Source organism: Microtus oregoni, unplaced genomic scaffold, assembly GCF_018167655.1.
Source record: "Microtus oregoni isolate MIOR12 unplaced genomic scaffold, Mior012 000011F_ref0000422, whole genome shotgun sequence".
NCBI lineage: Eukaryota > Metazoa > Chordata > Mammalia > Rodentia > Cricetidae > Microtus > Microtus oregoni.
Window position 1 is genome coordinate 19595886 of NW_024543070.1, and position 13025 is coordinate 19608910.

The window sequence follows — 13025 nt, forward strand, 5'->3', positions numbered from 1 at the left end:
TATTTATCATTTTATAGGCAAACAATTTATCATTCTGTTCTGTTTATTTAACTTATCCTTTAGAGTTCAATTTGATCTTTCTATAACTTCCTGTGCCTGCCCTTTAGGATTGTTTGATATACTTGTAATATGCTTTATATTATAATAAGCAAAAACTGTTTTATTTTCTTAGAGGCATATGCTGGAGCATTGTTTATCTATCTTTTTGTTTTTGGTTTTTGAAAACAGGGTTTCTCTGTAACTTTGGAGCCTATCCTGGAACTAGCTCTTGTAGACCAGTCTGGACTCAAACTCACAGAGATCTGCCTGCCTCTGCCTCCTGAGTGCTGGGATTAAAGGTATGCGCTACTATCGCCCAGCTCACATTGTCTTTATTTGTGCAGGTATACCCATGATGGCCATAACTTCTAGCAAATATGTGATTACTAGGGGGCTGGAGAGATGGCTCAGAAGTTAAGAGCATTGCTTGCTCTTCCTAAGGTCCTGAGTTCAATTCCCAGTAATCACATGGTGGCTCACAACCATCTGTAATAGGGTCTGGTGCCCTCTTCTGGCCTGAAGGCATACACACAGAATATTGTATAAATAATAAAAAAATAAATATTTTTTAAAAATGTGATTACTGAATCAGCCTTTTCCAAACTCTAAGCAGTTTCCCCTTGAAAACCTGAATAGGTATCAATGGTGTGGTGTACATATTTTAGTTTTTCAAATTCTACAAAATGGAACACATCCATCTGCCAGATTTCATTCCTTTGAATACCCTTTGGGTTACTTGCTGCAGGTAGTGGTGTTTGGCTGTATAAAGAATAAGTAGGGCGGGCATCTGTGACTAGTAAGAACCTTCCTCCCAGAGGGGCTGTTCCAGTGACACCATCTCATGTGGTTAAAGTGCCGCCTTCACAGCCCCGTCTAGAATCTAAGTCTGAATCACAGAATCTACCACAAAGGCCTCAGAGAGATCAGAGAGTTCGAGAGCAACGGATCAATATCCCTCCTCAGAGGGGACCCCGGCCAATCCGCGAGGCTGGGGAAGCAGGAGATGTGGAACCTCGAAGGACGGTGAGGCACCCTGACAGTCACCAGCTCTTCATCGGGAACCTGCCACATGGGGCTGACAAGTCGGAACTGAAGGATCTTTTTCCAAAATTATGGGAATGTGGTGGAGCTGCGCATTAACAGTGGCGAGAAGTTACCCAACTTCGGTTTTATTGTGTTAGACGATTCTGAGCCTGTTCAGAAAGAAGGTCCTTAACAATATGTCCATCATGCCTTCTGAACGTGGAGGAGAAGAAGACTTGAGCTGACCGCAGGGATAACCATCTTCGGGGACCAGGAGGCCCCTGTGGTGGGTCAAGTGGTGGGATGAGAGGCCCTCCCTGTGGAGGCATGGTGCAGAAAGCAGGCTTTGGTGTGGGTTTGGTGTGGGCAGGGGGATCACAACTCCAAGGCAGTGAATTGCTTGGCCCGGATCTTCACACAGCACACAGCCTTGGTTCCTGCAGAGCGGTGATTACTTCAACCAGCCTTTGGTGTCTTGGTGTCTATTATAAACTGCTCGAGTTTGTACAATTTTCATTTCCCTTGTGTTCATGGGTGTGTGACCCCCACTCTCCTTTCCTCCCCTGACCTTTTAGTCCTTCACTTCCAGTTTTCCGGAACTATACTTTAGGAGGAGTAGGTGGTTTTTTTTTTTTTTTGTTTTTTTTTTTTGTTTTTTCGAGACAAGGTTTCTCTGTGGTTTTGGAGCCTGTCCTGGAACTAGCTCTGTAGACCAGGCTGGTCTCGAACTCACAGAGATCCGCCTGCCTCTGCCTCCCGAGTGCTGGGATTACAGGCGTGCGCCACCACCGCCTGGCTAGGAGGAGTAGGTTTTTAAAGAAGAGGAGGGAGACTCTTTTCCTGCTCACGCAGAAGATACAGACTGGAGTTGAACAGCCATTCCCCAAAGGAGTGCATCTCGCTTTCACTGACAATGGATGTTTCATTTGTTGGGAGACACACAGGATTTGATAAACATTTTGGAAGCAGGAAAAATCCATATTATTTGCCAAGAGTCATGTCTCCTGTCTGGTGTGGAAAAATTACCTTTTGGCAACTGCCACTGGGTCCCTGCTGGTGTGGCTAACCGAGTAAAAGGTGTTTCCAGAACCTTGTTCTTTTGACATGTGATTACCAAACAGTTCTAAACCTCTGTTTTTATCATTGGATTTTAAGTTGTGATGTAGCCTGTCAATGTCTAGACCACAGCTAAGGATTTTTGTTGAACTGTTAGGTTACTTTGAGGTAGAGTTTTTCAAGTTTTATTGTATTTGTAAAAGGAAAAAAAAAAGGACAAAATCCCCACAAGAAACAAACCCCAGCCGGGCAGTGGTGGCGCATGCCTTTAATCCCAGCACTTGGGAGGCAGAGGCTGGTGGATCTCTGTGAGTTCGAGGCCAGCCTGGTCTAGAAGAGCTAGTTCCAGGACAGCAGGACAGGAACTAAAAGCTACAGAGAAACCCTGTCTCGAAAAATAAAATAAAAAAAAAAAAAAGGAAAGAAAACAAATCCCAATCTGATAACAAAACCAAGCAAAACTGTGCCTTCTATTTATCTTTGATTCCGATCCTGGCAATTGTTTATGCACGGTTTCAGTGTCAAGGCATGTTTCTTTGGTCCTGGGTTCAGAGATAAAAATGTTTCTTTCCCTCGCTCAGGTCTCAGATCCAGGGTGTGTTTCTCTCACTGGCTCTGGGTTCAGAGTCAGGGTGCTCAGTGATTGGCTGGTTTCCTGCTCCACTTGTCCCTTTTACCCTACACACACGGATCCACACGTGCCTTCTGTAATTTCAATAAAGCCAATTTTCTCTCGGCTTCAGCAGATAATTACCTGGAAATATTTAAGTCCTTATCACCATTGAAGGTTTTGTTTAAATTAATCAGGTCATCAGGACCTATCCCAATAGTATGCCATAGCTGGGAAATGTCTCCTAGCAATCTTTGAAAGTCATTAGAGTCTGCAATCAATCTCTCCTAATTTGTACCTTTTGGGGTCTATTTTTTTTTGTAAACCTATTTTATAACCTAAATAATTAATAGAATCTCTTCCTTGTATTTTTTCAGAAGCAATTTGTAATCCCCAACAAAACAAATTTTTCTTTTTTTTTTTTTTTTTTTTTTTTTTTTTTTTTTGGTTTTTTCGAGACAAGGTTTCTCTGTGGTTTTGGAGCCTGTCCTGGAACTAGCTCTGTAGACCAGGCTGGTCTCGAACTCACAGAGATCCGCCTGCCTCTGCCTCCCGAGTGCTGGGATTACAGGCGTGCGCCACCACCGCCCGGCCCAACATTTTTTTTCTAAAATATCTATAGTTGAATCAGATAGTAAAATGTCATCCATGTAATAGTAAACTATAGACTGAAGAAATTACTTCTTTATCATTTCCAGTGGTTGACTTACAAAATATTGGCACAGGGTGGAATAATTCAACATTCCCTGTGGCAGAATCTTCCATTGATATCTCTTAGCAGGGTGAGAATTATTTTAAGTAGGCACTATGCAGGTAATTTATTTCTTCATCTTTTTCTTGTAAAGGTATAGTGAAGAAACAATCTTTGAAATCAAATAACTATAAGAGGCCATCCTTTATGCAATGAAGAAAACAAAGGAATTCCAGACTGTAGAGGTCCCATTGGCTGAATCACCTTATTAACAGCTCTTAGATCTGTCACCATTCTCCATTTCCTAGATTTCTTTTTAACAAATGCAAGAGAATACCAAGGGCTGGTTGATTCTTCAATATGCTGAGCATCTAGTTACTCCTGTGTCAGCTGTTCTAAAGCCTGTAGTTTCTCTATTGTTAAATGCCATTGCTTAACCCATTCAGGTTTGTCTGTTAACCATTTTAAAGGTAGGGCTGTTGGTGCCTTTGAAATATCAGCTGTTGTTGCATCCTGTTCTTGAACATCCTGAATGGTAGATGACTGTTCTTTATAATATTTTGTAATATTTTTCCAGAAACATATGTTAATTTATGGTTTGTTTCTAAGATTGAGGGATTGGGGAATGTTAATCTGAGCATTCCATTGCTGTAACAATCACATCCCCACAAATTCATTGCTATGTTAGTCACATATTGTTTTAATTTTCCTCTCTGTCCTTCTGGCCTTAGACATTCAACTCATTTTGTTCTCTCCAAACCCTAAAAACTGGACATTTACATCCTGAAGAGGCCAATTTGGATGCCAAGATTCTGATGAAGTTATTGTCACATCCTTACCTGTATCTACCAGGCATTCAATGACAATGTTATTTATTTGTATTTTTAAGTTTGGTCTTTGTTCATTTATAGAAGTTTGCCAAAATACTCATTTTATGGTTTCTCCTGAGTTTTTTTGTTTTCTCTTCTATCTTCTATAGCTGTTCTATTATCCAGAGCAGTATGGTTTTATAATAGGCATTATGTTCTTTAATTGCTCTGGGAAGGAGTTTCCTCTATGATGGCGGGAAATGACTGAACTGGACTTGTCATAGTGGCCTACTAAAGGCCCCTCATGGAGTTTCCCAATGGCAGGGTATTACCTTGAATATTCCCTGTTGACCTACATTCTTTAGTCCAGTGTCTGCCTTTGGCACACATTCTATATATTCCAGAAATGGGAGGGCATTCTTAGAAAAAACATTGCTTCTAGGAATGCCCTGTCTACAATCCCTGTTAAGGTGACCTTGTTTGCCACAATGATAACATTTGACATTTTGATTTTTCTTAAGTGATTTGGAAATCACCTCTCCTATCCATGCATCATCATGTTCATGAGATTCAATATTAATTGTATCTTAGAACCATTCTTCCAAAGGGGCTGATCTTGCCTTTAAAGGCCTTTTAAATAGATAACTGCCATTTTTAAAAGCCAGAGATCTGGGGCTGGAGGGATAGCTCAGTGGTTAAGAGCATTGCCTGCTTTTCCAAAGGTCCTTTTTTTTTTTGGTTTTTCGAGACAGGGTTTCTCTGTGGTTTTGAAGCCTGTCCTGGAACTAGCTCTTGTAGACCAGGCTGGTCTTGAACTCACAGAGATCCGCCTGCCTCTGCCTCCCAAGTGCTGGGATTAAAGGCGTGCGCCACCACCGCCCGGCCCCAAAGGTCCTGAGTTCAATTCCCAGCAACCACATGGTGGCTCACAACCATTTGTAATGAAGCCTGGTACCCTCTTCTGGCCTGCAGGCACACATATGGACAGAATATTGTATACATAATAAATGAATATTTTTTTTAAAAAGCCAGAGATTCAATTATTACTTGTCTTTCTTCTAAATTTTTTATCTTTATATTCACTGCTGAAGTCAGTCTTTGTAAGAAATCCATAAAGGCTTTGGGCCCTGTATAACTTTAGTAAATGACTCAACTTTCTTTCCTATTTCTCCAGTTCTGTCCCAAGCATTCAAAGCTGCTAATGGCATAAAGCCAGGACGTGACCATCATAGAGAGATTTCCTTTCTATTGTAGCATAATCTCTTTCTCCAAGATTTTGATTTTAGGAGATTTTCCCGCCTCTATCTTGACTCCACTGTTCAATAATCTTAGCCTCTTCTCTGAACCTGGTACTCCATTTTAATTGTGGACCTGACTCTAAAACACCTTTCGCCAATTCTATCCAGTCTTTAGGGATAATTTTATTACAAACTGACCACGAGTTTGACATTTGCTTCACAAAAGGTGAATGCATGCTATATGAGACTATTGCTTCCTTGAATCTCCTTAAATCTATCATTGGCACGGGAGTCCAAATAGCTGTAATAGAGCCTCTGCAATTTGACAATTCCTATAAGGTTACTGAATATAATAAGGTTGGTTGTTGCCCTGTTGCCCGGCGGTGGTGGCGCATGCCTTTAATCCCAGCACCGGGGAGGCAGAGGCAGGCAGATCTCTAGGAGTTCAAGGCCAGTCTGGTCTACAAGAGCTAGTTCCGGGACAGGTACCAAAGCTACAGAGAAACCCTGTCTCAAAAAACCAAAAAAAAAAAAAGTTGGTTGTTTGAAAACCTTAGGCTGCCTCTGCCTCCCGAGTACTGGGATTAAAGGCGTGCGCCACCACCGCCCAGCAGTTCCTCTCTATTCTTATAAGGCAATGCTGAAATTGGTTCTCCATTAAATTCCTCTTTCTGGATTTGAATTTCTCTGTGACCTGTTTTATTAGGTTTTTCTAAGGCCTGTGTCTTAGCAGTCAGATTAACCAACTTTTTAGTGATAAGACAAAAATGTAAAGCTGATAATGTTTACAATTGACATTACATAAATCCCATCTAAATTAGATATCCTCTCTTTTTTTTTTTTTTTTTTTTTTTTTTTTTTTTGGTTTTTCAAGACAGGGTTTCTCTGTGGTTTTGGAGCCTGTCCTGGAACTAGCTCTTGTAGACCAGGCTGGTCTCGAACTCACAGGGATCCGCCTGCCTCTGCCTCCCGAGGGCTGGGATTAAAGGCGTGTGCCACCACTGCCCAGCCATATCCTCTCATTTAATCCTTCCATTTTCAAACTGTCTAGCATATTTGTAGGTAAAAGGGACAACTGGAGCAGGGAACCAACCAATCACTGAGCACCCTGACTCTGAACCCAGAGCCAGTGAAAGAAACACACCCTGGATCTGAGACCTGAGCCAGGGAAAGAGACATATTTATCCCCAAACCCAGGACCAAAGGAACATGCCCTGATTCTGAAACTAGTGTCAAAGAAGCACACGTTGTCCCTAGACTCAGAGCCAGTGAAAGGAATACGCCCTGGTCCCAAGATGAGAGTCAAAGGCTAAAAGGACCAGTGCAAGAAACACAGTTCGGCCTTTGAGGTCTCTTTTGCCGGGCAGTGGTGGCACACGCCTTTAATCCCAGCACTCAGGAGGCAGAGGCAGGCGGATCTCTGGGAGTTCGAGGCCAGCCTGGTCTAGAAGAGCTAGTTCCAGAACAGGAACCAAAAGCCACGGAGAAACCCTGTCTCGAAAATCAAAACAAAAAACAAACAAACAAACAAAACCAACTCTAACTGAGCTTGGAGTTCTCAGATCACTCCAATACACTGGACACACAGAGAGACTGAGTTTGTAAACTTGTGTAAGAATAAAGGCTCTTTGCTTTTACATACAGAACTCTGTCTCCTAGTTGGTTTTTGGGGGGGAACTCTGTGATCTGGGCATAACAGATCAGAGAGTTCTGTTCTCGCAAGGTTATTGTCAACAGGTGTGGCTAATATCCAGACCTAGTATTTCAGAAATAGAGAAGTAGACTTGTTTCTACCTCAAACAAAAGTCTAAGGATCCAACTACGCCTTCCCCCCACCCATTCCTTTAAGGAGATAGCACTGGATTCCACCCAGGACTGGTTTGCCTATAGAATGTTTTGGTCTAGGGTGTGAAAATGACTTGTTTTGCCCTAGCAACAGAATGTTTAATTATGGTAACTATGGATTTAGCCCAGGACCTTCAACTGGTCTGTTCATTTCATTATATCACGTTAATGAATTTTTTTTTTCTTACTCCTATCTTTTGGGGTCAAGGGTATTTTAAGCAATTGGAAATTAAACACGGGCAATTTCAGTACTCACTGGAACTCCCTCCCAACACTATCCTATGGTTTTATGTCTTATTATTTTTGTGTCTTCGTATTCTTTACTGTATTTCTAAATCCCAGCACCCCTACCATGGCAAGAGGTATTTTTGTCGAGGCTGGTCCCTAATCTAGGATGAACCAGGAGATAATTCAATGCAGGATGAACTCTTGCTCTGCTCAGAGAGAAGCTCACACAACTCACTGTGACACAACACTCACAATATGCTTTATGAGAAACCGCAGCAGAAAGGGACTTCTGGTGAGGCCTGCCATCTAGCGGCTGTTGTGGTATTACAGACTTTTATTGACAGGCCAAGGCAGCAACAGAGTCAAGATTTTGGAATGGGGGAGGGAATGGGAAGAAGATTTGGCATGTAAAATGAGAAAAGATGGTTGTGTTTTAGCCCTTACGAACAATTTAGCACAGATTATGTTTCTGCACATATTCATACGCATGCAATATATATATAACTGTGTATGTGTGGTATGCTCTGTCCACATGTATGTGGGCAGATGTGCACACACGTATGTTCACGACATTGGGAGGCCAGAGGCTAACACTGGGTATTTTCCTCAGTACCTCTCTACCTTATAAATTGAGCAGGGTCTCTCACTGAAACCCAAAGTTACACACACACACACACACACACACACATATATATGAATTATATTATTATTTTTCCTTATGTTTTGTCTTATTTTTGTTTGTTTGAGTCAGGGTGTCTCACGTAGTCCAGGCTAGCCTGGAACTTGCTGTGTAACTGAAGATGACCTTGAATTCCTGACCTCCTGTCTTCATTTCCCAAAGGCTGGTAACACCTAGCTGTGCTTTTGAATGTTCACATAATGGATCTATCGTTTATGACACCATACGTCGGTCTTCCTGGTGCATATCCGTCCTTTTTAGACAGTTCACAAGCAGTACAGGCTGACGCTCACTGCGTAGCTGTCCTTGAACCCAGGCAATGCTCTTCGTCACACCCAGCTAAGTGCTGGGGTTACAAGCCTGAGTCACCATGCCTACAGCCAACTCTCAATCTACAGGCTCCAAAGCTACACAGAGAAATCCTGTTTTGAAAAACAAAAACAAAACAAACAAACAAGATCTGGCCTCTAAACAAAGGTCAAACAGGAAAACGGGGCTTAAAGACAAAGGTGCTCCCCAGACCCCATGATAGGAGAGAGCCGATTCCTGACAGAGAACTCACAGAGATCCACCTGCCTCTGCCTCCCAAATGCTGGGATTATAGGTGTACACCACCACTGCCTAGCCAATCTTTTAAAAAACTTAAATATATACGAAAGTTTTGCCTGCATGTGTGTCTGTGTATCATGTTTGTGCCTCGTGCCCATGGAGACCAGAAGAGAGCATCAGGTCGTGGAACTAACATTACAGAAGCTGGGAGCCACCACGTGGGCGCTGGGAATGGAACGCAGGTCCAGGTCTTCTGGAAGAGCAACCCATGCTTTTAAATTTTAACCACTGCGCTGTCTCCATATTTATTTATTTACTTATAAGTTTTTGGGATCAAACCCAAGATTTCCCACAAACTAGGTTTGTACGCTACTTTTTATCTGCCAGTCCTTAGAAGCCAGATTCCCCTACCTTTTCTCTCTCTTTCTCTCTGAGACAGGGTCTTACTATATAGCTCTGGCTGTCCTGGAACTATGTAGACCACACTGGCTTCAAATTCACAGAGATCCGCCTGCCTCACCCTCTCAAGTGCTGGGATTAAAAGTGTACACCACCATGCCCAGTTTAAGACAGGCAATTATTTAATTTAGGTCGTCCTGAACTCCCAGTGTAGCAGAAGATGACCTCAAACTTGTTATCCTGCCAGGCTGATCTCTGTGAGTTCAAGGCCAGCCTGGCCTACAATTCCAGGACTGGCTCCATAGCTACTGAGAAAGCCTCTCTAAAAAACCAAAACCAAAAGCAAAAACAAACTTATCTTCTCGTCTCAGCTTCCCAAGTGTTGGGATTACAGACGCGTGCGAGCCCTGTCTGCAGACTCTGCCACCAATTGTTACTTGGCATCTGACTCCACTTGTCAACATTGCCACAAATCTGAAATCCTGATGGCTTTGGTGGGTGCTTCCGGCTCGCGATCTTGAGAGGATGCAGGCTGTGGTGGGCATGAAGTTCTCAGCTGCAGATTCCGCAAGGCTGAAGTGGGAGACTGTTTACAAATTCGTTCACATGGTGGTTGGCAGGGTTAGTTCTCACCCGGTGGACTCTCCACGGGGTTGGGGTTGTCCCATCACAAAGCTGCCAGCTTTCCTGCGGTAAATGATCTAAGAGAAAGAGAGGAAATACCCAAGAAGCCATAGACTTTTTCTAACCCCATCTGAAAATGACATCATATGACAGTTGTATTTTGTTTGTTACAGATGCATCAGTGTGTCCAGCCAGTTTACACTGAAGGGAACCCCACAAAACACCAAGAGATGAAGCGGGAGAGATCACTCAGCGGTTAATAGTATATACCGCTCTTCCGGAGGACCAATCCCCAGCACCCACACGGCAGCTCACAACTGTCTGTACTTTCAGTTCCAGGGGATCTGATTCCTCACACAGACATGTAGGCAGGAAACACCAATGCGTATGAAACACCAAGAGAATGCTGCAATTGCCTTAGAAATGGTCAGCAACACACTCGTTTTATTTTCTCTCTCTCTCTCTTTTTTTAAAATTTATTTATTATATATACAATATTCTGCCTGCATGTATCCCTGCGGGCCAGAAGAGGGCGCCAGATCTCATTACAGATAGTTGTGAAAACCCATGTGGTTGCTGGGAATTGAACTCAGGACCTTTGAAAGAACAGCCAGTGCACATATCCTCTGAGCCATCTCACCAGCCCTCTTTCTTTCTTTTTTGTTTTTTTAAAGATAGGGCTTACTTGTGTAACAGCCCTGGCTGTCCTGGAACTCACAGAGATCTGCCTGCCTCTGCTTCCAGAGTGCTGGGATCAAAGGTGTACGACATCATACCTGGCTTCATTTTATTTAAGATAAAAATTACATTTGTTTATGTTAGGAATATTTTCCTTTTTTTTTTGGTTTTTTGAGACAGGGTTTCTCTGTAGCTTTGGTGCTTGTCTGGGAACTAGCTCTTGTAGACCAGGCTGGCCTCGAACTCCCAGTCATCTGCCTGCCTCTGCCTCCCGAGTGCTGGGATTAAAGGCAGGAATATTTTCCTAAGGTGAGCTCATTCGGGGAGCCGATTAATAGCCCAAGGGAGTGGTCTTGACCTTTCCTGGGGAGGGGTCAAGGTTCGAAGGGCATAGGGGAGGGGTCTCCAAAAATGGAGGCCAGAAGCTGGGATTTACAGTTTATAGTGGTATATTTGTATTTATTTAATGAATGAATCTTGCCTAAAGACCAGAGGCAAAGCTAAAGCCACTAGAGGCCAGGGAATGGTGAGGCACACCTTTAACCCCAGGATTTGGGATTTAAGGACACCCTAGGCTACACAAGGTCAAAGCAGAAACAAATCCAGGTGGTGGTGGTCTACTCCTTTAATCCCAGTCCTAGGGAGTCACTCCTTTAATACCAACCAGCACTAGAGGAAATATAAACCGCAGGGAGACAAAGTCGTGGCGGCTTAGTTTGCCTTCGCCCAGCCTTGGTAGAGGTAAGTCTTCTCTAGTGGTTTGGCTGCCTTGCTTTTCTGGTTTTCGGGTTGAACCCCAATTTCTGTCTCTGGATTTTTATTATTTGTGTACATTTGTTTATTTTTGGCTTCATTTTCTTATTTAAAGATTAAAAAATTAGCCGGGGAGCCCCAGCCTCAGCGTGTCTCAGTCCGCTGCCATCCCTTCTGTCCCAGCCGTGTCTGCTCCTTGTCCCACGGAAGTCCAGCTTCCACCATGCCGGACAACGCGGATAGCAAGAGCCTCAAATACGTGCTCTTTGGATTTAACTTCATGTTCTGGCTGGGCGGATTTGCGATATTTGCCTTTGGACTATGGCTCCGATTAGACTCTCAACTCTCAAACCGACAGGAAGACTCTAATCCCAGTTTCTACACGGGAGTGTACTTCCTGATTGGAGTTGGGGCCCTCTTTATGCTGGGGGGTTTCCTGGGCTGCTGCAGAGCTGAGCGAAAATCCCGGTGCATGCTGAGATTGTTCTTCGGATTTCTCCTGGTGATATTCGCCATCGAGATAGCTGCAGCCTTCTGGGGCTATACCCATAAGGATGAGGTGATTAAGGAAGTCCAGGAATTTTACAACAACACTTACCAAAAGCTGAAGAGCATAGATGGGCCCCAGCGGGAGACACTGAAAGCCTTCCACGCGGCGTTGAACTGCTGTGGCCTAGCAGAAGGCAAGGAACAGTTTATCTCGGACATCTGCCCCCAAAAGCAAGTTCTTGATACCTTCCAGGTTAAGTCCTGCCCAGAAGCCATCAGTGATGTCTTCAACAGCAAGTTCTACATCATTGAAGCAGTGGACATTGGCATGGCCGTACTGATGATCTTCGGTGCAATTTTCAGCGTGGTCCTGTGCTGCGTCATCCAGGAGCCGAGAAGTGATCCAGAGTCAGCCCGACCCAGAGCGGGAGCATCGGCCCCGAGGACTAATGGGGCTGTTTGAATTTTTTAAATACTAATATAAGTATTTAAAAGACCTGGATAAATCCAGACCCCCCCCCCCCCCCCAGCAGGAAAAAATAGAGCCAAAAATCTAAGCAGGGAGAGAAGAATCAGAAATCTGGGACTAGTCAGTTCAGTAACTCTGTTTCAGGAACTAGCTGAAGATAAAGTTAGATTGTAATCTTGAGAATAATCTTGAGAAACAGGGAGTTGCCCCCTTGTGATCATCAGTGGTATTTTCGAAATTTTCTCTGATTCCCTCCCTACCCCCTTTGGATTACTGGGCTGTGGTTTCTTCCCTTAAAAACCCCTTCTCCCAGTAACTCGGGGTCGAACTCCTCCCCTGCGTGGATTAGAGTCTCGACCCCAGTGCACTGGTAACCTGTCAATAAACCTTGTGTGATTGCAGCAAGGACGGTCTCGTGAGTTACTGGGGGGGGGGGGGGGGGGAGGGTCGTGTTATCCCGAGACTTGAGTGAGAGAGTCTTTCCATATGGGGGTCTTTCATATTCATTATGCGTTTCTAGACAAAAGTTACTCTTTAATGCTTTATTCACCATTGAGGAATCTGGGGGTTCAATTTGCTTTGACTTTTTTCTTCTTTTTTGGTTAATTTTGCTTGTTATGTTAAGCAAAAATCCTTCAATGAAAGGTGCTATATTTGCCAGACTCTAGACAGTAGATATTGTACATAAAGAGATTTTTTTTTTTATTTTAAAAAGATAAAAGAAGCCGGGCGATGGTGGTGCACGCCTTTAATCCCAGCACTCGGGAGGCAGAGGTAGGCGGATCTCTGTGAGTTCGAGACCAGCCTGGTTTACAGAGCTAGTTCCAGGACAGGCTCCAAAGCTAC

At 43.6% G+C, this 13025-nt stretch overlaps 1 protein-coding gene across 1 annotated transcript; it reads left to right on the top strand.

The window, feature by feature from the left end:
* Positions 1–11427: 11427 nt before the first annotated feature.
* Positions 11428–12173, top strand: LOC121453571 (CD9 antigen-like). The gene has a single exon (XM_041660435.1). The coding sequence runs from the start codon at positions 11445–11447 to the stop codon at positions 12171–12173; it is 729 nt and encodes a 242-aa protein (XP_041516369.1). The 5' UTR covers positions 11428–11444.
* Positions 12174–13025: the final 852 nt, after the last annotated feature.